This window comes from Gymnoscopelus braueri (genome assembly GCF_963280865.1).
Source record: "Gymnoscopelus braueri genome assembly, chromosome: 19".
NCBI lineage: Eukaryota > Metazoa > Chordata > Actinopteri > Myctophiformes > Myctophidae > Gymnoscopelus > Gymnoscopelus braueri.
The window spans coordinates 22,019,387-22,047,221 of record NC_137621.1 but is presented as its reverse complement, the minus strand read 5'-3'; the positions used below and the strand labels follow the sequence as shown (position 1 = coordinate 22,047,221).

The 27,835-nt window shown below is 41.1% G+C and overlaps 3 protein-coding genes across 3 annotated transcripts in view; 2 read left to right on the top strand and 1 right to left on the bottom strand.

Annotated features, from left to right (window-relative positions):
- Nucleotides 1-393: 393 nt before the first annotated feature.
- On the bottom strand, nucleotides 394-11,519 carry cmpk2 (cytidine monophosphate (UMP-CMP) kinase 2, mitochondrial). Its single transcript, XM_080413922.1, has 5 exons — nucleotides 10,761-11,519; nucleotides 9,815-9,929; nucleotides 5,269-5,470; nucleotides 4,698-4,931; nucleotides 394-2,168 (listed from the first exon to the last, which is right to left on the bottom strand). Exons 1-5 carry the CDS (start codon nucleotides 11,421-11,423, stop codon nucleotides 2,048-2,050), a joined length of 1,335 nt encoding a protein of 444 aa, XP_080270048.1. The 5' UTR covers nucleotides 11,424-11,519; the 3' UTR covers nucleotides 394-2,047.
- Nucleotides 11,520-13,034: 1,515 nt separating this feature from the next.
- On the top strand, nucleotides 13,035-15,673 carry rsad2 (radical S-adenosyl methionine domain containing 2). Its single transcript, XM_080414023.1, has 6 exons — nucleotides 13,035-13,369; nucleotides 13,463-13,624; nucleotides 13,981-14,210; nucleotides 14,639-14,788; nucleotides 15,082-15,114; nucleotides 15,377-15,673. The coding sequence occupies exons 1-6, from the start codon at nucleotides 13,036-13,038 to the stop codon at nucleotides 15,539-15,541; spliced, it is 1,074 nt and encodes a 357-aa protein (XP_080270149.1). The 5' UTR covers nucleotide 13,035; the 3' UTR covers nucleotides 15,542-15,673.
- Nucleotides 15,674-17,031: 1,358 nt separating this feature from the next.
- The window catches only part of rnf144aa (ring finger protein 144aa), a 61,663-nt gene continuing 50,859 nt past the window's right edge, over nucleotides 17,032-27,835 (top strand). The window contains exons 1-2 of the mRNA XM_080413725.1: nucleotides 17,032-17,138; nucleotides 18,042-18,123. The gene's annotated coding sequence lies outside the window, so the exon portion shown is untranslated. The remainder of the gene's footprint in view (nucleotides 17,139-18,041; nucleotides 18,124-27,835) is intronic.

The following is a 27,835-nucleotide window of genomic DNA, read 5'->3' as shown; positions in this document are numbered from 1 at the left end:
CGGCCAAACACATATCATTTTTGAGAACCACTGATATTATAGTAACATACTTAAAAAAATGTAATAAAAACTGACAGAAGCAAATATTTGAGTTACAAATGTTCGCTTTAAAAATATATTTATTCAAAGATTTGCACAATTTTTCCACAAAGATAGCAGATCTACAAGCTCATAGCGCGTCAAGGACCCCCAAAATTATATGTATATGGCCACGGACCCCCATCTCAAAATATGTTGTTCCAGGGACCCCCCAGAAGCAAAGATTTTAGTAAAAAAATTATATATATATTCAAAGATTTGCACAAATTGCACGATAAAAAACTCGGTGCCGCGCTATGAGCTTGTAGATCTGCTATTTTTGAATAGCCCAAAGAAATCTTAAAAATGACACATTAGATGCGTTCCCGGTCTTAACGGGTTAATTGCCATATGAATAGGGTCTGCAGCGCTTGGCTCTCTGCTGATGCATCACAGTAAAAGAGATGGGTCACTCTGTCTTCTCCAGCCTGCAGCCTTGCCAAGCTCATAATTACTAAAACCCCCAATTAATCTTCCCATCACACAGGCCAAATATACACTTCCTCCCTATATAAATGAGTTACAGTATATGCTTTAAGTAAACGTGGGTGTGCTTGACTTTGTGTATGCGTCGTGTGTGTTTGTGTGAGTGAGCATACATACATCTCTGTGTGTGTGTGTGTGTGTGTGTGTGTGTGTGTGTGTGTGTGTGTGTGTGTGTGTGTGTGTGTGTGTGTGTGTGTGTGTGTGTGTGTGTGTGTGCGTGCGTGTGTGTGTGTGTGTGTGTGTGTGTGTGTGTGTGTGCGCGTGTGCGAGCGTGTGTGTACATAGTAAAATTCTCAGTGTTCATTTAGCTCAGAGAGTGTACAGTATATAAATGGACCTTTATGGGTCTGTAACTCTGAGATCGTACAAATGGAACCAAATGGACCCTTAAGGGTCAGGATTAACACTCAGGAGTTGATTTGACAGGGTACAGAAGCATGTGTGCAAGTGTACATTTGCGCACACACACGCGCGCGCATGTGTGTGTGTGTGTGTGTGTGTGCCTGTGCCCATAAGAACATTATGTACTGCACTGGGTCAGTACTGAGTGTTCTCACTGGAAAAGCCAGAGTTGGCCACAAGGCACAGAGATTATCAATACCAAGTGCTATCAATTGTTCTAGCATCAAACTATTGCAGCAAACCTGTCTCCTCCAATAACACGATGAATGTGCTAATACAAAAGTGAAATGATTTAATAACAAACAGAAATGATTGCACACAAATACTGTCCATACTGTGTGCACATGTGTGTGTGATTGCAAGGTGAAGTACATGAATACAAGGCTGCTATGTTCCTTTTGGAAGACTTATGTAAGACGTCATCTGTCAAGGCCCCGGCCACGACCAGAAGACTTCTACTGTAATTCACATGTTTCCTTTTATTTGAAACTGTATTCTAACAAATGAGCGGTGTGTTATTACAACATGCTAAATGGATCATATGGTTTCTTTAACTCCGATGTATACCTACACCATATTTCCAGCATATTTCCAAAAGGAAAACACGGAACTGGTTCTTTTGAGTTGCCTTGTGCTTAAGTTAAACCTTAAGTGATTGGAGAATATACAAACCATCCTGTTCATTTCCTGTCGTTTTAGTGCCAAATTAAACTGACCGTCAGTGAGACGGACCACGTCGTTTCTGAACGTAGTACCCCTCCTAGAAAAGCAGTTAGATGAACATTTCTGGCGTCTGTACAATGCTAATCATTGTGAATTAGACTTGTTGACATATTATCTGTGTGCGTGCGTGTGCGTGTGTGTGTGTGCGTGTGTGTGTCTGAACATATATTTATGATTTTAGTGTCCCTAGCCCTTTCCCCATTGTGAATAGAATCTCAGAGCCTCTCTCCAGCCCTGCCACCCTCCCTCCTTCTTTCTTTTTTTTATCACATTCACAACACCTTACTGGCATCTAGTGGCTTAGTGCAGTACTGCGTCCACCTGATGCAGGAGCGCCGGTAGGGGAGATGAAGGATGTTTACAAGTGGCATTTGTCCCTAATTAAAAGCAGCACTTGTTGAAGCACTTGGTCTGGAGAAGGACTTGCATCCACAGTGACACAGGCCGGCCCACTGATCCTCTGGTAAGCCTGCTCCACTCTGTATACGCACAGGCACACATATGTGCACACACACACACACACACACGCACACACACACACACACACACACACACACACACACACACACACACACACACACACACACACACACACACACACACACACACACACACACACACACACACAAGCTGGTTAGCAATAATAAGTGAATATCAATTAATATCCCTTTCCAGTTAAAGGGAAACTTTGAGCGTAAGTGATATACGCCCAATGACGCCATTGTCTCGCAACGTCATTTTGCACAGGACACACAGAAGACAATGGGTTTTTTTTTTTTTGCCACACTATATTATTGATCTCCTCACATCTGAACAATAGGATTTAGGTTGAAAATTGGCACCGTTTTCCAATAATAAATAAGACATTGATCATAACAGGGGCAGTGTTGCCAGATTCTGTGAGAGAAACAAGCAACCAGGTCTAGGAAAACCAGCCCAAAAGAAGCGACTATGGGCCACATGTGCACTTTAACATGTACATCAGCTATTTGAAAATAGCAGATCTACAAGCTCACAACGCGTCGATAGATGTAGATCGGCTATTTTCAAATAAAATCTTGCGTGGAAATTAGAATAAGCAGATCTGGCAACCCTGAACAGGGGACTAGTAAACCACAGCATAGAAGGCATTGAAGCTCCATGTATGCTGTAGTGTGATGTACTTGTACAGTATGTGCTTGTCAACCTGATTACAGAATGAACTAAACAGTGGTCAGACAAGCAGTCCGGCATTTCAGTCCAGCGTTTCGGCAGACGTGGTGGTGGACAGTGACAAAGCACCGGATATCGCGGAAACATCCGAGAAACAACACAGATGGCTCACGGCACAAGCGTTTCCTGACACGAATGAACAATGGTCCTTGTGGAGGAGGAGGCATCAACCGTGATTGAAGTCTGTGGAATCTCTCTCCGTTTCTGTCAGTGATGCTCGTCTCTCTCCCTCCGTCTTTCTGCCTCCGCGCTGGCCCAACATCTGGCCATTCCGTGTGGAAAGGCCATTATGTCAGCGGAGAGAATAAATGAAAGTGGCCATCGACCTGTCTGCCTAGCGACTAGCCAGCCCAGCAGTGTCTTGAGTTGGGACCAGCTTAATGGAGCACAGCAGCTCAGCAACTAATCACCTGTTCTTTCTCATCAGCCCCTTCCCCCGTGGGACGGTAATTGATTGTTAAGTGTTTGATGGGTCAGAGATGTAGACTGACCTGACTCACGGAATTGCACGGTACAGTCTGCCACCCCTGTCTCGGTGTGTGTGTGTGTGTGTGTGTGTGTGTGTGTGTGTGTGTGTGTGTGTGTGTGTGTGTGTGTGTGTGTGTGTGTGTGTGTGTGTGTGTGTGTGTGTGTGTGTGTGTGTGTGTGTGTGTGTGTGTGTGTTTATTGCAATATGTAGTATTTGTCAGGGGCGAGTTTCAAAAAGTTCAGACAAATTCTGTAAATAGCCGCTCTACAAGCTCACAGCTTGTAAATTGGCTATTTTTAGTCAACTAATGTTTTTTTTTTTCAATTCTAGTTTAAGTTAATTCGTTATAGTTAACTATATTAACCTTGATGTGTGTGTGCGTGCTTTTGTATCCGTGTGTATCGCCTCCACACCGCATTTTTCACACACATGGACTATGCTTTTCCAAGTTACAATTTCTCGTCAGTATGTATCAATTACATTTGCAAATGTCTACAATGTTCCATACAGTAGACACAGAGGAACATGCATTTAGACACAATCTTTCTAAATGTATGTCTCCTGAATCACATGGTACTGATGGTTCTCATGCTTACCATGCATCCCAGACCATAGCCTTCCTCTGAGAAGTATGATAATTATGTACACCTGCTGTGCAGAGGCAGTCCATTGCATCTGTGTGTAAATGTGGGGCGTGTGTGTGTGTGTGTGTGTGTGTCTGCATCTGTTCAGATCTGCACATGAGCATAAGCACTACTGTGTACAGTATGTGTATGTGTGTATACATCCTGTCAACACCCTATCTGTGCAGAACTACACTTATGCGTACTGTGTGTGTGTGTGTGTGTGTGTGTGTGTGTGTGTGTGTGTGTGTGTGTGTGTGTGTGTGTGTGTGTGTGTGTGTGTGTGTGTGTGTGTGTGTGTGTGTGTGTGTGTGTGTGTGTGTGTGTGTGTTTTTATACCAAGGCTATTTTCAAACATTTCAGTACTTCAATACTTTTGTAATTTTACTCAAGTCAATTTTGAACACCAGACTTTTACTTGTAACAGAGTACTTCTACATTGCAGTATTGATACTTTTACTTAAGTAAAACATTTAAGTACTTTTTTTCACCATTGGCAGAACTATACTTATTCGTGCTGTGTGTGTGTGTGTGTGTGTGTGTGTGTGTGTGTGTGTGTGTGTGTGTGTGTGTGTGTGTGTGTGTGTGTGTGTGTGTGTGTGTGTGTGTGTGTGTGTGTGTGTGTGTGTGTGTGTGTGTGTGTGCGCGCGCGTGCGTGTCCTATCCTATGTGCAGTACTTCACACCATACTGAGTCTGTGTCACCTGAGTCTGAAGAGGTGGTTGTGGTCCAGCTGTTGCTCCTCTTGGGTCTGACCTTGACCTCTGTCCCTCAGCCTCCTCGTCCTCTCCTCGGGGTCCAGGGTGAGCACGACCACCAGGCTGGGCTGGAGCAGGTCTCCTGGCCAGCGGTAACCCTCCCAACCCTCTGACGGAAGGTTAGACACTGGACCAGTCACTGCTGTGGCGATGGCGTAGGACGCCGTGCTGTGCCAGTATCTGGGAAGAGAGATGGATGGATGGATGGATGGATGGAAGTTTGATTGGATGGATGATGGAAGGATGAGTGGATCGATGGAAGAAGGGTTGCATGGATGATGGGTGGATAGATGGAAGGATGGATGGATGGACAGACAGACAGACAGACAGACAGACAGACAGACAGACAGACAGACAGACAGATTAGGATAAATAATATCTCCTGATACCTGAGGAATTATATTGTATATATTGCTTGTATTCCGACCTCTACAAGAGACGAGAGAGAGAGAGAGAGAGAGTAAACTCGCTCCAACAGTAAGGAGGTACCACCTCCAACCTATCGACAAATCCTTACCTGTCAACGATGACAGGTGTCTGTCTGGCCTCCTGGCCTATTAGTTCTGCTGTGATGTAGTTCCCCAGGGCGTAGAAGGCTCGGCGGATGAGGGGCGGCTCCTGATCAAAGCGGGCCCTCCAGGGGGACAGGCACCGGGGAGGGGACCGCAGCAAAGTGGCCCCCAGCGCTTCCCTCAGAGACTCAGTCAGGGTGGTCTTACCTGAGGAGAGGGAATAGGGAGGAACGAAAAGATTCTCACCACAAAAACAGAAGAGAAACAAAGCAAGTAGGGGATCATGTTGAGCTTATATGGTTCAATTGGACTGATCAATTATTAGTAGGTTGGATTGGTTTTTTTAATTATAGTAATTAGTAGGGTTCCCATGACCATACTGACTAGTGACCATGACCATACTGACTAGTGACCATGACCATACTGACTAGTGACCATAACCATACTGACTAATGACCATAAACATACTGACTAGTGACCATAACCATACTGACTAGTGACCATAACCATACTGACTAGTGACCATGACCATACTGACTAATGACCATGACGATACTGACTAATGACCATGGCCATACTGACTAGTGACCATGACCATACTGACTAGTGACCATGACCATACTGACTAATGACCATGACGATACTGACTAATGACCATGGCCATACTGACTAGTGACCATGACCATACTGACTAGTGACCATAACCATACTGACTAATGACCATGACCATACTGACTAATGACCATGACCATACTGACTAGTGACCATAACCATACTGACTAATGACCATAACCATACTGACTAGTGACCATAACCATACTGACTAGTGACCATAACCATACTGACTAATGACCATAACCATACTGACTAGTGACCATAACCATACTGACTAATGACCATAACCATACTGACTAATGACCATAACCATACTGACTAGTGACCATAACCATACTGACTAATGACCATAACCATACTGACTAGTGACCATAACCATACTGACTAGTGACCATAACCATACTGACTAATGACCATGACCATACTGACTAGTGACCATAACCATACTGAGCTTGTAGTTTGGCTATTTTCTCTTGTAATGAAAATGTTTGGCAAAAATAATAATACGGGTGTGCAAAATGTTTTAAAAACCACTGCAATACACATTTGTCAAGGTGACATTGAGATGTGATTACACTTATTTTCTATCAATTAGTTTCAGTCAATAAGTAGACATTGAGTATCATAGTAAATTCCTTCCCAAGTTGAATCCTCAACCACTTTGATAGCCACGTCAGAAAGCTGTTTTATTAGCTCAAAATGACATGCAAAAAGAATTTGCTGTACTACGTTACATGTAGCGGTGTTATCGTGACGTTTCCCATTATGAATTTGTAGTATAGTGTATCATTTTTATTTAACATTAACAGATTGACATGTACCCTGTTGCAGAGACAGAGCTGGCTGTGTGGGGATGGGCTGTGAGAGAGCAATGAATCAGTTTACACCCATCCATATGAGTTATATCAGCGCAACTGATGCATTGGGAACACTGTCTTTTATTGCATTTTATTTCACCAACTTGTCTCTCGGTCTGTGTGCTCTATCCAGTCGACGTGGTTCTCCAAATAAAGGGGAATAAGAGGGACATCATTGCTTGTCAGTTAGAGATAGCTGTCATGGCCAAATATTGCATTAGTCAAATTTGCACAAATTGTCAGCAGAATTTAGATGCCACATCCATATCAGGAACACGCCATACCCATAGCAACAGTTCACAATACCTGGGTGGGAATCGAGGAAATGATGGGATATTTTGTAGTTTGTGCAACGTGCATGGAAATGGGGGAAGGAAAAAAAACACTGCTTGGCACTACCAAGCAGTGTTTTTTTCTTCTCCCCCCATTTCCATGCACACAGCACAAAATTGGCCAAGTGTACCAGTTTAATAACCTGACATCCATATTTTGGGCATGTCATTATAGGAAAACGTTATTTCACTTCAAATGGCCATAGCTTGGAGACCATTTCTCTGATCAGCGCAACATAGGACTGGATTTGAAGGCTGTGTAGCGTGAAAATCTAGTTTTAAATACTTTTCAAAAGATTAAAAAAAGAAAAATCTTTATCCAGATTTTTTTAAATTGTGAAAATAGCAAATCTACAAGCTCACAAATGTGTTGGATCGCAGTAAGTGAATTTTTTTGGTTAAAACAAAAATGTCAACGCTATATATCCTGATAGTAATCATTGTTGTAGAGTGTTTGTTCAGTAACAGGGGTCTCCCCATCTCTCAAGCAAATACATGTTCAGGTGGGTTGCCAATTTCAGCCAATCAGGAGAGAGTACCCATTTGTTAGCTTCAATTGTATAGTGTTCCAGTTCCAACATTGCCTGCTAAACTTATTTGTGTCATCATTTCCAATCTCACCATTATTTTGTATCCTGTATGAGTTCTCTCTACTGATTGGATCAAATTGGGTACACCAACCTGAAAATGCATTTTCTGTTTACTAAAGAGCTGCAGAGACGGGGAACCCCTTGTTACTGAACAAACACTCCATAGCAATGATTGATCAGAATATATAGAGCTATTTAACACCTGTAAAACATAACAAAAATAAAACTTCACCTTTAATTGCTAAAGCTGGAGGCCATCGTTTAACCCATTAAGACCGGGAACGCATCTGTGTGTCATTTTTAGATTTCTTTGGGCTATTCAAAAATAGCAGATCTACAAGCTCATAGCGCGGCACCGAGTGCCGCGCTATGAGCTTGTAGATCTGCTATTTTTGAAAAATCATGGAAAGTTTTTTTTGGCAGACATTTGTAACTCAAATCTTTGCTTCTGGGGGTTCCTGGAACTACATATTTTACAAATGTTCGCTTTAAAATTGCCACAAATATTCACGATTTTTCTAAAAATAGCAGTTCTACAAGCTCATAGCGCGGCACTCGGTGCCGCGCTATGAGCTTGTAGATCTGCTATTTTTGAATAGCCAAAGAAATCTAAAAATGACACACAGATGATTCGTTCCCGGTCTTAAAGAGTTAAGTGTGTGTGTTGGATGCTGCTGTTACCCTTTCCATTTTGGGATAACAGACTAGCATGACTTTGATGTGATTTACATTGAAACTAGGCCCATTTCAATCATGAAATGATAAAAAATATAAAGTTAGCGGCAGTGGATGTGCAGCAGAAATAATACCTGACGGTGCAAATTAGCCGCAAAAAATTATGTTTAGTTTGTTCAGTTACAGGTTATCATTGTCATAGAGCATTGTGCAATAGAGCAACAACAAATTTTGTCTGTGTTGGTGTTAATCCCTCTACAGTCTACATAAGTTGAAAACCTGTCATTAAAGAGACAGAATTAGCCTAAATGTTTTTCATAGTATTTTGATGGGTAACAGAGTCAAAATTGTTAACAGTTACAAGGACCTTCCTTTTACTGGCCAGAAATAACAAATCTCATATTACTATTAATTAACTCATATTTTAGCATTGTCTTTTAAACCACTGTATGTTACAATGTGGTTTATCAAATTTAGTATAACAATATATTTGAGGGTCATTTAAAATGTCCTGGAAATGCTCTGGCATATCATTTCTTGCAAAGGGTTAATCCCCCTCTACAAGTAATATTATATTTATATAGTAAACTCAGAGTCAGTGCTGAGATGGTGCAGATCATTTACAATGTACATTAATGGTCAAACGTTGTATCTAGCCAAAAAAACGATAGACCATAAGTAACCCTGACATGATGCTTGCGCATTCTTTAAGTTTATGGAAAGAGCATTAAAATGAGCTCCAGTAACAACTCCACATCTTCCTTTTTTTCCTTTTTTACAGGAGCATAAACCTTTCTGACGTCATGTTGCATGATATTCCATTAGGCAAGCCTCCCTGGCAGATAATGACATCTGCAGAGAGAAGGTTGTCCATCACTTAACCCATTAAGACCGGGAATGCACCAGTGTCATTTTTTTTATTTCTTTGGCTTTTCAAAAATAGCAGATTTACAAGCTTGTAGATCTGCTATTTTTGAAAAAAATATTTGTGCAAATCTTTGAATATATATATAATTTTTTTAAGCAAACATTTGTAACTCAAATCTTTGCTTCTGAGGATTCTACACGTCTTCTAAATCTTAACACTTTTATTTTTTTAACTTATGTTGCTATAGTGGTTCTCAAACTTTTTTCATGTCAAGGACCACCCAAAATAATATGTATTTGTCCGCGGACCCCCCCCCCCATCTCAAAATATTTTGTTCTAGGGACCCCCAGAAGCAAAGATTTGAGTTAAAAAATTATATATTCAAAGATTTGCACACATTTTCACGATTTCCCCCCCAAAAAATAGCAGATCTACAAGCTCATAGCGCGGCACTCGGTGCCGCGCTATGAGCTTGTATATCTGCTATTTTTGAATAGCCCAAAGAAATCTTAAAAATGACACACAAGATGTGTTCCCGGTCTTAATTGGTTAAGGAAGACATCTATGCATCATGCTGCCTATCACATGTTCATTTATGAGGTAATGACATTAACCTGTGGCATCCAGTCCTTCTATGACAATAACAGGGGAGTCTGTTTTACGTCCGACCTCTCCTCTCTGGTCCGCCAGCTCCAGCACGGCTCTAGTCTCTGGGATGATGTCACCGCACTGCCCGACCAGAGACACAGACACACACACACACACACACACACACACACACACACACACACACACACACACACAGGCATTTGTTGTATTAAGAGGCAGTAATATAACTCAGATGTCATGGGCCTGCTGGCATTGATACTCATTAGATGAAATAAATTAGGCCTACTTCTTTAAGCCGATAAGCAAAGCTATGCTGGGTTATTACGCTCTCCGCCACTAGAGTGCACTGTCGTGCCAATTATGTTGTTTCAGTTAACTGCCCCTACTACAGTAAGTAATGACAAGTTTATGCAAAATGTAAAAGTAGAAATATATAAATATAATATAAAAGCACTGCTTATACATGGTTTATGTACATGTAAAAATAGAAATATATAAACATAATGTAAAAGCACTGCATATACATGTTTATGCACATGTAAAAGTAGAAATATATAAATATAATATAAAAGCACTGCATATACATGTTTATGCACATGTAAAAGTAGAAATATATAAACATAATATAAAAGCACTGCATATACATGTTTATGCACATGTAAAAGTAGAAATATATAAACATAATATAAAAGCACTGCATATAAATGTTTATGCAATCATTTTAAACCAATATGGTCTTGAATATGACCATAATTCATATCATAATTATTATTAGGCTTAAAGATTAACTGTGTAACTTTTAGCCTATTTTATATTTATAAGTATATGTATATCAACATATATATGTAAACATATGTATCAATTAACTGCCATGGGCTGACTTGATTGATCGGGCCATAAAAGTGTCAAACTATGATTTATTTTTGTGAACATGAATGAAACAGTCCAAACCTCCTGGAGAACACTGTATGCCTCCTCAAAGCTGTAGAACACATCAGAGTTGATGATGCTCAGAGATGATGGATGACAGTCAGGCGCTTCAGAGGGAACTACACAGTAGGACTCAGACACGCCCATCCCCTCTTCCTCTCCTCCACAGGAGGACCACAGGTGCTGCTGGGACCACCACCACGCACGACCACACTCTCCCCCACCCCCACGCACGTAGGAGAAAGCCAGCACCGGGTCGTTGTTCCGCACCAATTCACTCAAAACGCGCTCCGTGGCGGCGGAGCACTCGGACGAATCCTTTAGGAAGTACCCGTTGAGGACAGAGTCTTTGACGTGAGGCAGGAATGAACACATGGCCAGAAGCTGACATTGTGACGGCAGCGCGGTCAGCAGTTTGTCTCTCAGCCCTCCGTAGAACTTAGCTCTGTGGATTCTGTCGTCGCTGTGGACGAGGAGAGAGTAACAGCGTTCGTTCTGTTGCACGCTTCTAAACGGTGGCGGTGCTTGTTCTCGCTGTTGTTGTTGGTGCGTGTCTCCTCCGTCTCGCGTCCGTCGCAGGGCATAGTAGATGGAGGGGAGCGACCTCCCGTCCATCTCCACACAGAACACCCGGGCGGACCACTGGCCGAGCAGAGACAGGGGCAGGCTGCGTCTAGTAGCCATGCTGGGTCAGGGATGAGATCTGATATATGGAGGATAGGATAGGTTTAAATAAGCTTCTGGGTTGCGATGTTTACAGTCTATGGTTGTGATGCGATGAGTAGGCTATCCTTCCCCCCCAACTATCCGTGTTACATAATCTCATAGAGACTACACAGTAGTGAAAACGAAACTTATAGGTGCGCTGGTGACGTTGAGTTTCGAAATCGAAACTTGTATCTTGACTATCTTATCGAAGCAGACCAATCCAACTGCGTCATGTGTTGTTAATGCAAATGACCATTTTAAGTAAATGAAAACCTACTGGCACTGGCAGTGGTGTAAAGTACATGTACTCAAGTAACTGTACTTAAGTTAAAATAAATAAATAAATAAAAAAGGTATTTTTACTTTCTTCAGCATTTAAAAATGTCTATACTTCTACCTCACCACATCTCAGAGGAAAATCTTGTACTTTTACTCCACTACAATTATATGAAAACTTTAGTTACTAGTTACTTTGTAGATTTAGATTATTATTACAAAACACACTACTTCAGCCCTATATATTTTGACCATTTGAAAATAGCAGATCTACAAGCTCACAATGCAATTTTTTTAATACATTTTGAACTTGGGACATTCTGCACAATGAGTACTTTTACTTTTGGTACTTTAAGTATATTTTGATGCCAATATGTTGTACTTTTACTCAAGTATATTTTGATGCCAATATGTTGTACTTTTACTCAAGTACATTTTGAATACCGCACTTTTACTTTTAACAGAGTATATCTACATTGCAGTATTGATACGTTTACTTAAGTGTGAGTACTTCTTCCATCACAGAACTTTAGTTTGTGTTTGTGTATCTTATCGAAGCAGACCAATCCAATTGCGTCATGTGTTGTAAATGCAAATTACCATTTTAAGTAAATGGAAACCTATTGGTCACACGAGAAGCAATAACCCAGCGTCCACGACTCGCTCATGCAACAAAATGTACTTAGAGTACCAAAAGTAGAAAGTTCTCATTGTGCAGAATGTCCCATTTCACAAGTTTTCACATGTTTAAAAATGTTATAAAAATCCTTTGTAAATAGCAGATCTACGAGCTCACAATGCATGGCATCACTCATTGTGAGCTTGTAGATCGGCTATTTTCACATTTCAAAATGTATACTGAAGTGGTTAATAATAATCTAAATCTAAAACTAACGTTTTCAAATAATTTTTGTGGAGTAAAAGTACAATATTTGCCTCTGAGATGTAGTGGAACAGAAGTAAAAGTATTGCAATTTGGAAATACTCCACTAAAGTAAAAAATACCTCAACATTGTACTTAAGTACAGTACTTGAGTAAATGTACTTAGTTACTTTACACCACTGATTGTTTGTAAATAGAAACTGACTGGAAAGTGGGCTAGCCTATATGATGAGTGAGTGACTTTGCACTTTGAGAAAGGAAAGGGATTCTATAGCCTAGCCTAGTAAACTGCAGTAGCCAAGTTACCGGTATTTGTTTCGTTTCTGGAGAGTCAGGTGGTCAGTCTTGTCATATTGAGAGCTGACTGGATTCTATTTAAGGTGCGCCTGCACCACCATCCTGCAATGTGTGATGATGATTACTTCCAAGATGTTTTGCTCTCCAGCAGTCGTGTCTCTGAAGATATTCCTGCACTTTTGCATCAGGATATTTTCAAGTCTCTTCTCCAATGCGCAGGCCTGGATAACTGGTGGTGGCTTGCAGGAGAAAGGGGGGTTTGCAGGTGGAACGACTGCACCTGTTAACTGCAAATTGGATCAGAAGAAAGAAGTCGAGAGCGCAACAACGACCCCAACCAGCGTCAATTATCATTTTACGCGCAAGTGCAACTACAAATGTGGCTTTTGTTTCCACACTGCGAAAACGTCGTTTGTCTTGCCTATAGAGGAGGCGAAGAGGGGTCTCGAACTTCTGCAGAAATCTGGTAAATTTGAAAGATCATAAAAAACTCAAATTAAGTCATTTGCATTTGCTATAAACATTTGCATGCTCATAACAGGCTATTGTTGTCCATTAGGTATGGAAAAGATCAACTTCTCTGGTGGGGAGCCTTTCCTGCACGAGAAAGGGGACTTTCTTGGGAAGTTGGTTCAGTACTGTAAACAGGACCTGAAGCTGCCAAGTGTCAGTATTGTCAGCAATGGAAGCATGATCAAAGAAAACTGGTTCCAGAAATATGGTAGGAGTTCTCATCTTTCAAACACTATGAACCATAACCCAAATAATATACTGTTATTATGCCAATCATTATTATCATCTTCATTATTATTCTTATTATTATGATTATTATTATACAGTTGAATGTATTAATTTAAACCTTCTACAGTAGGTGGCAGTATTTTCACAAAAACAAGGAATATAACTTTTTTGTGGTCTTATTTGAAAAGGATAGCCAGTGTATTTGTCTGCAAAATAAAGCATGCTTGCACACTCTTCTCTTTCTGTCTCTCTTTCTCTCCCTAACTCTCTTCTTCGCTCTGTCTGTCTCCCCCTCACACACATATTATTCACTCATTCTCTGTCCCTCACTCTCAGGTGAATATCTGGACATACTGGCCATTTCCTGTGACAGCTTTGACGAGGACACCAATCAGCTCATAGGCAGGGCTCAGGGCAGGAAGAGCCACCTGGACAACCTCTACAAGGTCCGCACCTGGTGCCAGCAGTACAAGGTGGCGTTCAAGATCAACTCCGTAATCAACACCTTTAACGTGGACGAAGACATGGGGGAGAACATTGCTGAGCTCAACCCTGTCCGCTGGAAGGTAGGAACGACAGAACGAAATAGAGAAGTTGTATTTGCGGTTAACACATGTGTGCCTATCCTCAGTTTGAATGTAACTTAGATCAGGGGTCTTCAACAAGGGGTCCGGGACCCCTAGGGGGTCCTCAGAGCTACTATAGGGGGTCCGTCAAATCTTTGTGTGATCGGCTATTTTTGGCAAAGAGGTATAGGTGTCGAGGGGAAAAAAGAGCAGACAAAGTAAACCAAAAAAAGTCTAATCTGAAACACAATTTTATACAATATACAGGAGGGGGTCCCTGCTTCATCTCTCTCTCAGCTAGGGGGTCCTTGGCCTGAAAACGTTGAAGACCCCTGACTTAGATTGTACTAAGCCAGGTAACCTTACCGGGTCCATTTGGTTACATTTTGTATAATTTGGATGAACACTCAGGATTTTCCTGTGTTCAGGTGTTCCAGTGCCTGCTGATCCATGGGGAGAATGCAGGGGAGGATGCTCTGAGAGAGGCAGAGAGGTTTGTCGTCAGCGACCAGCAGTTTCAGGACTTTCTGGACAGGCATAGCAGCGTCACCTGCCTCGTACCCGAGTCCAATCAGAAGGTGAGACATGAAAGAGGAACACTGATTTGTGCCATAAAAGTGCCAAAGTAGCCTACCCAAAAATATATGACTCTGTTGTTATGGGCTCCAATGAGGAAATGGCTTGACATCCATATTCATCATGTTTTGTACCCTAATCGCTCCATTGGAATATGAATGGATTTTCTTATCTCCTCTTGGGAGGTATAGCAACATGTGAAAGAGAATGACTTCTTCGATGATATTTGATTTGTAAAACCAGGTTGTTACCAGGTTGGAAACAATAGTTTTGACTAAGAATTGTGTCTTTTCAGATGAGGGATTCTTACCTCATCCTGGATGAATATGTAAGTACTTTATATAATACATGAACTTATTTATGCGCATGCACACCCATATAATTCAGAGCATTGGTAATTAAAGGACATAGCCACTTTGACATATAATATGCTATCCTTTTGACTGATTCATTAGAACAATGGCTGAGCTTTTATGTTTGATTTTCTTATTGTTTGAACACATTATTGCTGTCAATTTCAAAACACCAAAGTACCCACAGAAAGACATGTACCATTGAACATGAACCATTCCTGTTTTGCCCTCTTCCAGATGCGTTTCCTGGACTGCAGAGAAGGACGGAAGGACCCGTCTAAGTCCATCCTTGATGTTGGTGTGAAGGAGGCCATTTCTTTCAGTGGCTTTGATGAGAAGATGTTTCTAAAACGAGGGGGGAAATATTTGTGGAGCAAAGCTGATATGCAGCTTGAGTGGTGAAACTCAGCTACTCAAGAATTGCACTTTACGCGAGTGAATGCTAATTTGCACTGATATCTTTATTACAAAAGGTTTATTTGAATTTGTTACATTTATGTGTAGTTTGCCTGTCTGCATTACTGTGTCCACCAGAGGGTGGTGTGGATCAGCTTTGCACACCCCATATAAAGAAAAAAAAACACAATTGTTTGTAATAATTTTATATTTAATTGTTGTCTCTATAAGATCAAACCTTTACCTGTTTGTATATATGTTTTATAGTAACCTACATTGAAGGTCCTTTGCACAACAGAACTGTGATGAAAAGAACAGCATCTTTCTACATATATTGTATATATGTATATATTGTTGAATTAAAAAAAAAAATCATGAAAAATGTATTGTGAATAATTATTTATGTGTTCATAGGCTAAAACCAACCAACCTTTACAACTTTACACGCTTGTAAATAATAGCCAAAAACGTTGGCTTTACATGATTTGTAGCGTGCATATTCCAGAATACAAGATGCAGTCTTGTTGACTACATCTCTACAACATCAAGACAAACTCTTGTTGGAACCAGACCTTCCAGTAACCCTTGTTAAACTGGACAAGCCTGGAAACCAGACGAATCTGCCAGAGCTAAATAATTAGCTCCTGTGAGTCTGGCCATGCCAGGCTAAAATTGAACAGACAGACTTGTCTTGAGAAGCTCCTAATATGAAGCCCATTTGATATTGTACATTTCATTACTTTAATTATTACAAGAATAACAAAATATGTGGAACAAGAAAGACCCTCTTGTAGGAATTATTGAACCTGAAATGCCAGGACAGTTCAGTTAAGCCAGCTTTTAAACTTTTAAATCTTTTCTTGTTGACTTGTAAACTATATATGTACGGTCAATAATTCAAGCACAAATAGCTGCCTGTATTATGTCTATCCCACAAGCCTACTTTGCTGCTGTGACACAATTTTTGATGTAATATAATGTCGACAGCGTCACTTGGACAGCAGGGGGCGCTACTGTTAGTGGAATGTAGACTAGAAAGTGACGCTTGTGTTTCTCCTGGCAGCAGAGCTGAAGAGACTAGTGTTGCCATGTCGACTTATTATAAGTGACTTTGGGCTTGTTTTTCTGTAAAGTCGCTTGTAAATATTGGTGGTTGCGGTTTTTTGGGGCCTTGTTTCTGAAGTGTCGTTGCTTGTTTCCGAATGTTGTTTAAACCAGTGGTTCTCAACCCTTTTCAATGTCAAGGCCCCCTAAATTAATATGTATTTGTCTGTGGACTGAAAATGTTTTGTGCCAGGCCCAGGGACCTGTGTGTATCAGATTTGTGTTGTTAAAATATTCCACATTTTGTCAAATTTGTCAAGATTTTTTTGAAAATAGCAGAGCTTGTAGATCGGCTATTTTCAAATAGCCGATAATAGGTTTAAAATGCTCATGTGGCTGGGCTTGTTTTCCTAGACTTGGTTGCTTATTTCTCTCACAATTATGGCAACACTGCTGAAGAGACAGAGGAACGCACTTGCAGACAAATGGCGTCCCTCCAGTGCGAAGCAGCTGATTCTTCCCCACTGAGGAGGAGAGCAGCAGCAGTATCTGTTTAGAGGTAAACACACCACCGCCCACGGATGCTTGCTACACGATAGAGCAGCATATTGCTTTATGCAGGAAGCCTTCTTGTTTCTAAAACACATGCTGACGGTCGGGACGGTGCATTCTGCTGTAACCGAGGCTTTACCAGTGTTGCCATGTCGGATTATCATAAGCTATTTGGGCTTCTTTTTCTGTGAAGTCGCTTATAAATATTGGTGGTTGCGGTTTTTTGGGGCTTGTTTCTTGTTTCTAAGTTGCTTGTGTGGGCTCATTCATATTTAATGGCTTAAAATATTTTAATGTGAAAATTCCATCTGAAAATGTTTTGTGCCAGATTTGTGGTGTTATTACACATTTTATTTCAAGATTTTTTTAAAAGAAAATGGTAGATCTACAAGCTCACAACGCGTCGTGATGAGACTCGTTGTGCGCTTGTAGATTGGCTATTTTCAAATAGCCGATGCAAAGTGCTCATGTGGCCTATAGTTGCCTCTTTTGGGCTTGTTTTCATAGACCTGGTTGCGTATTTCTCTCACAAACTCTGGCAACAGCGACACTGTCAGCCAGGAAGGAAGATACTGTAGCTTTACTGTCAGTCAGACGCAGTTTGTGGTTTTCTCTTTGCCCACAGTTCGGGGTTAGCTTTGTTATTGTTTGCGTTTCACCGTCCGGGGCCTTATTATTGTGTATCGTAAACGCTCATAAAGGCTACAGTATATAATATAGCGACGGGTCAGCGGACGTTCCCACCCCCGGACGTGGGGAGGATTCATCATAATAATGAACAACATGGGCATCAGCATCATCACCCATTGCGTGGTATTCTTCTGTAAATCAGCCAGTATGCTGATGATACTCTGCTCTGGCGACTAGTTCTAGTTGTTGGGTCACAATCATCTCCGTTAATCCAATTCAGGAGATCACGGCGGCTTGTCGTTCCAAATCCTCCTCCTGGTCCTGGACCCGGCGATCAAGACGGCGTTCTCTCAACAAGCCAGGTAATATTTTGGTGTTATTGTAGCTGTAGAATACAACTCTCGTAGACTAGTATATATGATTCTGACGTTTTCAATCTACGAGAGTTGTAGGATTCACGCCCCATGTTGACAGGGACTTTCTGCACTATGCCCCATAGACACCCCAAACATGTACAAATTGAAAATAAAGGTGCTTACCCGCAAGCCCCGAATGTTAACTGTCTCTACGTGGTAGTATTTAATGTAATAGTCCATATCTTTCAATAAAGAAGTGGTTTAATGCCGTCTGTGGCCGATTCTGTCGGAAGTTCCCAATGGGCGGTAGTGACGGGGCGCATCCGGTGAAACCCGAAATTACACTAAATGTAAACAGGAAGTAAACGAGGGTGAAAAAATGGCGTTCGGCCACAGACGGCATTAAAACACTTCTTTATTGAAAGATATGGATTATTACATTAAACTACTACCGCGTAGAGACATTTAACATTTGGTGCTTGGGGTTAAGCACCTTTATTTTCAATTTGTATATGTTTGGAGTGTCTACGGGGCATAGTGCAGAAAGTCCCTGTGTCCATGGGGCGTGAACCCTACAACTCCCGTAGATTGAAAACGTCAGAATCATAAATACGTCTACGAGAGTTGTATTCTACAGCTAGTGTTTTTGTTTTGTAACGTATATGTGGTTCTGTTCTGTTCTGTTCTGTGGCCTGGCATTTTGACAGCAGTGTTAAATTAAAGCTGCAACCTATACCTTACCCATGATGACTTCCAGGTCTCTCTCTCACGTGAAAGAGCATATTTATACCCTGTCTTTTTACAAGACGCAAATCACTGCATGGGCAGCCAGGAGAGTCTCACTGCGTCCATGAGCTCCAGGCAGTATAGCTGCCTAGTACCTACTGCTTGTTGACCAGTAGGTGTCCTACGCCAGTGGTTGTCAACCTATTCAGGCCGTTACCCCCTAAAATAATCATATTTTTGAACTGGGGACCCCCCAAAATAATAATATTTTTGAACTGGGGACCCCCCAAAATAATCATATTTTTGAACTGGGGACCCCCCAAAATAATCATATTTGAACTGAGGTCTCCCCACCACTTGGAATTGTTGAGGCATTACATTTTTGTTTGACTCGTTTCCGCAGAAAAATATTGTGAAAATAGCAGATCTACAAGCTCACAACACCTCGCTTTGTGAACTTGTAGATCGGCTGTTTTCACAATTGTCTCTTTCTTATATTATTTGATCATTTGACCAATGTTTTACCAGTTTTTATTGTAAAGTTTGTTGATTACTTTTGACGCAGTAATGGTCTTCTATTTTATTAGCATTGTTTTTTAGGTATTTAAAAGGTCTTAAAGTCCGTAAATTGACACTTCACTGTCATCTGGAGACCCCCCCCCCCCAAACCCAGGTTGAGAACCACTGTCCTACCCAACACCAGGGTCTAAAGTTCTTAATGGAAGAGTAAGGAGACCACCTCCAACCTCTGCATACGTGCTGTATTAACATACTCTACCATAAAGATTGATTAAATAACATTTATTGATTAAAATTGCAGCTTTAATTGAAGTCCAGTGGGGGGGGGGGTGTGTGTGTGTGTGTGCGTGCGCGCGCGCGCAACATGCTATTCATTCTATTTATATCATATCAGGCTAATTATCCAGCTGCTGTTTACTGTTTACTTTGGCCATTTACCCATTTCCCCCCCCAAATGTCTGTTGTCTTCAAGACAAATATGAGCAATTATCTGATTGTCTGCATCTATAAGTATACGTCGTTTTCAAGTATTTTAATGAGAACTTGGCAGGTAACTTAAACACCGGCCTTCTGGTTCTCCCATGGGGATGTTTCCCTCATTTAGTTTGAGTTTTTCTTGAGCAAAGAGAGTGAGAGGGAGTTAGAGAGAGTGAACCGTTTTGTTGACACCACTTTATAGTCAATCAATACCACGTGTGTACTTCAAGTGTACACACACACACACACACACACACACACACACACACACACACATGCGATATTGATCGATTGAGCACACATTCAGGTGCACACATGCAAGTACAGTACTTTGCATGTGCAGTCGAGTGTGTTATCCTTTATGCACTTGAAATAACAGTGCATTGGTCCCATAGTACTACTTAATAAGAGCCTCCCTCTATATATTATGCAGAGATTACATGAAATTATACCCTTCTTTTTAACCACTTTAACCCTGGCGTCCCTATTTTGGACATTATCATTATGGGTGAAAATGCCCATAAATAGCTCAAATAGCGGATCTGCAACGCGTCACGATGCAAGGCTATTTGTCATAATAACGACCTACTGTACCCAGGGCTGTGTGTGGTTAATTCAAGTGCACTACAGTGCTGCCTGCATCTCAACTTTTCATCTCGAAATTGTTCACGAGTGTGACATGCATGAAGTGGATGGCTCCACTAAGCTGTGAAAGGTCAGCCGGTGCCATGCCATTTCCATTTTAACCCCTTAAGACCGGGAACACATCTCTGTCATTTTAAGATTTCTCTGGCTATTCAAAAATAGCAGATATACAAGTTATATACGAGCTTGTAGATCTGCTATTTTTTTAACTTTGTGCAAATCCTTGAATATATGTTTTAAGACCAACATTTTTAACTCCGATCTGTGCTTCTGGGGGTCCCTGGACCAACATATTTTGAGATGGGGGTCCCTGGACCAACATATTTTGAGATGGGGGTCCGCGGCCAAATACATTTTAGGTGGTCCTTGACATGGAATAGTTTGAGAACCACTCGTATAGTACGTTTTGCAGAAAACTGTTAGGATTTAGAAGACATTTGTAGAATCCCCAGAAGCAAAGATTTGAGTTACAAATGTTGTAAAAAAAACATATATATATTCAAAGAATTGCACACATTTTCATGGTTTTTAAAAAATAGCAGATCTACAAGCTCATAGCGCGGCACTCGGTGCCGCGCTATGAGCTTGTATATCTGCTATTTTTGAATAGCCAAAGAAATCTAAAAATTACACAGATTCTTTCCCGGTCTAAACGAGTTAATCAGCGACCGAGCAACCGCTACCCTCCAGGGCACGCGGTTGGGCACGTAAACCACGCTACGACGGAGCGATTCTGTGCTTTCCGTGATGGCCGACGCTGAGGGGGTCATGATACCTGACAGAGAGTGACGACGGAGGTCCATTTCTAACAGTGGTGGGAAAAGTGCTCTCGTTTTTTTACTTGAGTAAAAAGTATCAATACCGCAATGTAGCTCACAACGCGTCACGATGCGACACTTTGTGAGCTTGTAGATCGGCTATTTTCAAACGGCCTATGTATAAAATAGGGCTGAAGTGGTTAATGTATGTAACTAACTAAAGTTTTCAAATAATTGTAGTGGAGTACAATATTTGCCTCTGAGATGTAGTGGAGTGGAGAAGTAAAAGTATTGAAAATTGGAAATACTCCAGTAAATAAAAAATACCTCAAAATTGTACATAAGTACAGTACTTGAGTAAATGTACTTAGCTACTTTCCACCACTGATTTCTAACATATATAATACTATTGTTTCAGGGCGTACGTGTGTCTCACACTGTGTAATTGACTGAACTCGCTCCCCTGTGAGAAAGGTCACTGTGTTTATATCCTGATGAGTCTAATGCTGCGTTCACACTGCAGATACAAAAGATGCAACGCTACAGTATATTTGTAGCTGTGTATCTTTCAGTGGTGTAAAGTAACTAAGTACATGTACTTAAGTACAATTTTGAGATATTTTTTACTTTAGTGGAGTATTTCCAATTTTCAATATTTTTACTTCTACTCCACTACATCTCAGATGCAAATATTGTACTTTTACTCCTCTACAATTATTTGAAAACTTTAGTTACTAGTTACTTTGCAGATATAAATTATATTGTATTATAAAACATACATTACTCGCTTTAGCCCTATTTTATACATAGGCTGTTTGAAAATAGCCGATCTACAAGCTCACAACGCGTCGCGAGTGCGACGCGTTGTGAGCTTGTAGATCTGCTATTTTCAAATTTTAGTACTTTTACTTTTGGTACTTTAAGTATATTTTAATGCCAATATTTTGTACTTTTACTCAAGTAACATTTTGAACACGGGTCCGTTACTTTTACTTAAGTAAAATATCTGAGTACTTCCTCCACCACTGGTATCTTTGTAGCGGAAGTTGAAACCAGCTCAACTTTTTTGTAGCTGCTGTAGCTTTTGTAGCAGCTACAAACGTCGGCTGTACCTTCATGTCGCTTCATTGTATCTTCATGTCGCTGGCTTAGTGGCTTCCATTGAATTGTGAATGGTAGCCTGTATCTAATGTAGCTGCCAGTGTGAACGCATCATGGGAGTTACTGTTCAATGAATGTTCACTCACTGTGCTGCAATGACTTAATGTAGCGAGAATAACAACGTGGCATCATTTAGGGGAAATGTGAAGGCTCTTCATTGTTCATTTGATTCTGGGCAGCAGTATTCTAGGCACCTAGCTTTATCCAATTCAAAATTGGTGGTACACGCAATAATTATATTTAAAAGTTTTTTCATCTTAAAGACATCTCATATTGTTGTTGTCGGGCAGAAACCTTTCAACTTTGAATGTTTTTTGTTTAGTTTGTAAATTAATGCCCTACTTCGTCATACTGCTACAGCGTCACACAAAAGTAGCAACGATAGGAAAGGAAAGAAATTGAATTGAAATTGAAGGTGGTTAAGTGTGTCTGTGGGCTTTATATATCTATATATTGAACCAAGAGCTTGTGAGTTGTGACTAAAAGTAATAACTACATTGGATTCATTGGAACACAGGTTTTTTTCCCCATTTCCTGACAAGTTGCCATTTTGGACATACATGGTTTCCACCCCGACTGCGACTTATATACGAGTACACAGGCGTACTATTCTTTGGCTTTGGTTCCTCACATTGTGGCAGCAATAACGATAACAAAAGAGGTCATTCATTAATTATTACCAGAAGTATTAATTAAAGTGTCTGGTGCCTGTTTGTGTGGGCTGTGCGTAGCTGCTCGTGTGTGTGTGTGTGTGTGTGTGGTAGGGCTGGGAACTTTCCTCAGAAATGATATTCGAATATTGGTCTTAAAAATTGGCAGATATTCGAATATATTCAAATTTTATTATTATATGTTTATTTGACAGGGACAATACAAAAAACAATGTATCAAGTGCTTGTATCCAATAATACATTGTTTTTGTATTGTTCCTGTCAATTAAACATGAAAAAAAATAATTTAAAATATATATTTTTTAAATTCGAATATACATTTTCATAGTCGAATATACATATTTCCCCCATATTCGAGGAATATTCGAATATTAATTTACCAGCCCTAATGTGTGTGTGTGTGTGTGTGTGTGTGTGTGTGGTAGGCAGGCAGTTAGGCAATAGTGACAGTCGTTCGTAAACCTGATTGTCTGGTGAGATTACCTTTTTTCAAGCCCTACTAGCCCGTGGTCTTGTCATTCATTCGTGAACCTGATTTGTGTGTAAATCTACATGCACATAAAACATATATATCTCATATACTGTATAAGGCTGCAGCCTTACTATATTCTGTACCCATGGCTGTTAACTCGACACGGTTTCCATCGATTCCCTGTGGAACTGCATGCTACTAGGAATATGTTATGTTCAGCTTTAACAACAACAACACACACACACACAACCACACAATGTGAAGAGAGCAGAAATAGAGTGTGGCAGACAGTAGGTGAGGCGATGGAGGAGCTATTCCATTCTCTTTTTGTCCTATACAGGAGCAAGCCGTCCCCCATGAGGGCATAAACATGGTTTGTAGAAACAGTGCTGCGTTTTGTGGAGTGACCAGCAGTCAGCTTGCTCCCAGAGGGAAGTGGGGAAGGGCTTTCTTAAGAGAGAAGGAATGTGAGTTTTTTCTTTTCAATGGGGATGTGGTGCGGTTATGATGCCCAGAACACAGTGTGCCTTCCAGGCCTAGAGGACTAACACATGTACGCTATGCATCACTACATAGTATACTTATATAGTAGTGTATAGCACAATACTGTAAGTCCACCAGTGGTGGAAAAGTACTCAAATTCTTTACTTAAGTAAAAGTACCAATACTGCAATATAGAAAATACTCCGTTACAAGTAACAGTCCAGAATTAAAAATGTACTTGAGTAAAAGTACAAAAGTATTGGCATCAAATTGTACTTAAAGTACCAAAAGTAAAAGCTAAAATGTTTGAAAATAGCAGATCTACAAGGCCACAACGCGTCGCATCGCGACGCGTTGTGAGCTTGTAGATCGGCTATTTTCAAATAGCCTAGGTATAAAACGGGCCTAAAGTGGTTAATTTATGTTTTATAATGTAATAAAATGTATATCTGAAAAGTAACTAGTGACTAAAGTTGTCAAATAATTGCAGTGGATTAAAAGTACAATATTCGCCTCTGAGATGTAGTGGAGTAAAAGTATTGGAAATTGGAAATACTCAAGTAAAGTACAAATACCCCAAAATTGTACTTAAGTAAATGTACTTAGTTACTCTCCACCACTGAAGTCCACTTGAATAATAAACACTGCTGCAGTGTATAGCTTCTCTCCTAATAGACAGACTGTGGTTATGTTTGGTTCTGCTGTGCTGGGATCAGTTCAAACAGCACTGGCCCTCACTAAAAGTGCTCACCTTATTGCGCAATGTGTACCAACCTTAGCATTTCATGGGCCTATTTGACCTGAGTGAGTAATGGAGAGAGAGACGGAGAGAGAAACGCACAAAATGTCTTTCTGTGATGCTGGCGCTGACGTGGACAGTGTGTTATAATGAATCAAAATGGGTTTCACTTTCATTATTATGCTTTATTGAGTACAAAGAACTTCTGATGCTTAGCAATAAAGTTGTTGTGGGGTATTTGAGGTTATCTTGAAAGAGAGAGATTAAGCAAGCACTCATCAGACGAGTAGTTCACACAGTGCGTGTATCGGGTGCCCGGTTCTGGCAGAAATAGTTTCTGAAATGTCCTAACCCATTAAGACCTGAGGCGATTTTTTAAAATGTTTTAAAAATTTTAACCGTTTTTTGAAAAAAAATCTATACATTTTTTTTTCAAGATTTTTCAAAAATAGCAGATTTACAAGCTCGTAGCGCGGCACTCGGTGCCGCGCTATGAGCTTGTATATCTGCTGTTTTTGAATAGCCGAAGACATCTAAAGTGACACAGATGCGTCCCAGGTATCAATGGGTTAAGTGCATAATGTAACATTTCTAATAGCGTTAGTAGTAGTCTGCAGGAAACGTTGAATTGAATAGAAACATAAAAGACGAAGAAGTTAATTTGCGTGGATGCTCTTTTATGGTCAAATGTGCATACATCTTAGGCTACACTGAAAACCCATATGGAGGAAAAAACATTTGAAATCAGGCGAGGGATCCCCTCGTAAACCAGCTTCCTGGTTTTAGGACTTCAACCTGTTGCACTCCATTCGATATAGATCCAATTCCAAGCTTGACCTTTTTAGCTAGTCTGTGTCTTATTAAGTTACATTGTTGGCTCTGCTAACGGTAGTACACACTTTATTTCTGGCCCTCTGCATTAGTAGGGTGTCATGTTGTAATCACCCAAGTACGCGTGTCTGGTGAACTAATGGGGACTCCCATACTCACTGCCGTACATTTGTACTCGTTATCCTCGTTGTTGTCCTCCTCATAGAATATAATAGTCCCCCACTCCTTTAGGGTGTTATTTTGTACTGTATATTTGCACATAAGTGAAATCTGTCCTGCATTTACCTGTCCTATAACTACATTTGTACTCGGCATCTAAAGGGGTTCACTTCTTTCTTGTGTTCATGTCTAGAGGTTAGATCCAAGAGTTTGTTTGTTACATCTCATTTCCAGGTGCTCGAGTAAAATCTTTTGTTTGAGGTCCTCGTCATAGAATAAAATAGTCCCCACTCCTTAGGGTGTTATTTTGTACTGTATATTTGCACATATAAGTGGAATTTGTCCTGCATTTACCTGTCCTATAACTACTTGGAGCAGTGAGCACCATTCCACGGTGCTCGGGGAGCAATTAGGGGGTTGAGAGTTTTGCTCAGGGACACATTGACACATTGCTGGCCTGGATTCGAACTTTGGGACAACCAGGGCCTCTGGTTTCCCAGGCGGGCTCACTAACCACTCAGCTATGGCCGCCCCGTCATTGGAGTAACTAGCAACAACACAAATTAAATGATAGCAATAGAGTAAGAATAGTAATAGTGTAAAACTATGTATATACAGTGAATGAATAGCACACTGTGAGATGCCTTTGTTAGGTGCTGTGTGCATGGGTTCTACTTCTAAATAATATGTGTGTACATATAATATTTTATTATTCATTATTTAGTTTGTGTATAAAATTATACATTAAAGTGTAAAGTACCTCTATATAGGATTGGGACGTGTTTAATTGTGTATTTAACCTATTAAGACCGGGAAAGCATCTGTCGTTTTAGATTTTAACCACTTTTAACCATTATTTTATACTTTGGCCATTCCAAAATAGCAGATATACAAGCTCATGTGCCACACTATGAGCTTGTAGATCTGCAAAAAAAAAAGTGAACATTTGAAATTTGAACATTTGTAACTCAAATCTTCCATTTCAAGGACCCTCCAAATGATGTGTATTTGGCCGCGGACCCCCCATCTCAAAATATGTTGTTCCAGGGACCCCCAGAAGCACAGAAGCTCATGAGCTTGTAGATCTGCTAATTCTGAATAGCCAAATAAATCTTAAAAATGACACAGATTCGTTCCCGGTCATTAATGGATTAATCGGGCAAACCAGCAACAAGCCTGTAGTGTCTTATTGTTTACATGGGCCTGGTGGTTGCCTGGTGGAAAAGCTATCCCGGAGCCTGCTGGTCTGGGCCTGGAGGCTGCAGGAGAACCGCCTGCCAGATGGCAACAGCTGAAATGGTCTATGATTGGGGTGGCTGAGGTCCTTGATAACCCTACACTGTGCACAGGCTTCAATACTGACACAACGATCTGTGTATATTGTCACAGGGAAATTGGCATTCCAGGGGAAATTGAAAGGGGAGCGCTTGTTTTTAGGCGCGGGGCTGCGAGGCGGGGCTTTGATGCGAGGACGACAACGACGACAACGACAACATAGCAACCAGGAAGCCTCAGTGGCGCACTTCGATAATCATTGGACTCCCCATCCACTACCACTGGGAGTCTGGGTTTGACTCCCGCTTGGGACATTACTTTTTCAAACAACCGCAGACTACAATTATAATACAAGCCGATAAAGTATAGTTTTGGACCATGACGGAGGCGCGCCGACTCAGCAGACCTTGAGGCCGAGGAGTCGCGCCCAAGCGTGACGACCGGCCGATGGTCTGCTAGTCGACTAAGCGCCGTCCGAGTTATGTACCGATAGGCACAGAATCGTAAATGATGTTGTGGGGACTGCGTTTGCCCCAACTGCCACTCACTGCACTAACATAGCCCGCCAGCACCGCCCCCCCTTGTGCTTCAACTGCATGGAATAAGGCTGTTCGCGGGGGTGTGTGTGTGTGTGTGTGTGTGTGCGCGCGTGTGTGTGCGCATGCGTGTGTGCGTGCTCGTTTGTGGGCGTGTGCATGCGTGCGTGTGTGGTGTGGGGCTCATGTCTGGCTTGCATTGCCCTCTAGCGTTGATTCTACAGAATTGCCTGGGGGGTGGTGAAAACAAGCGCTCCCCTTTCAAT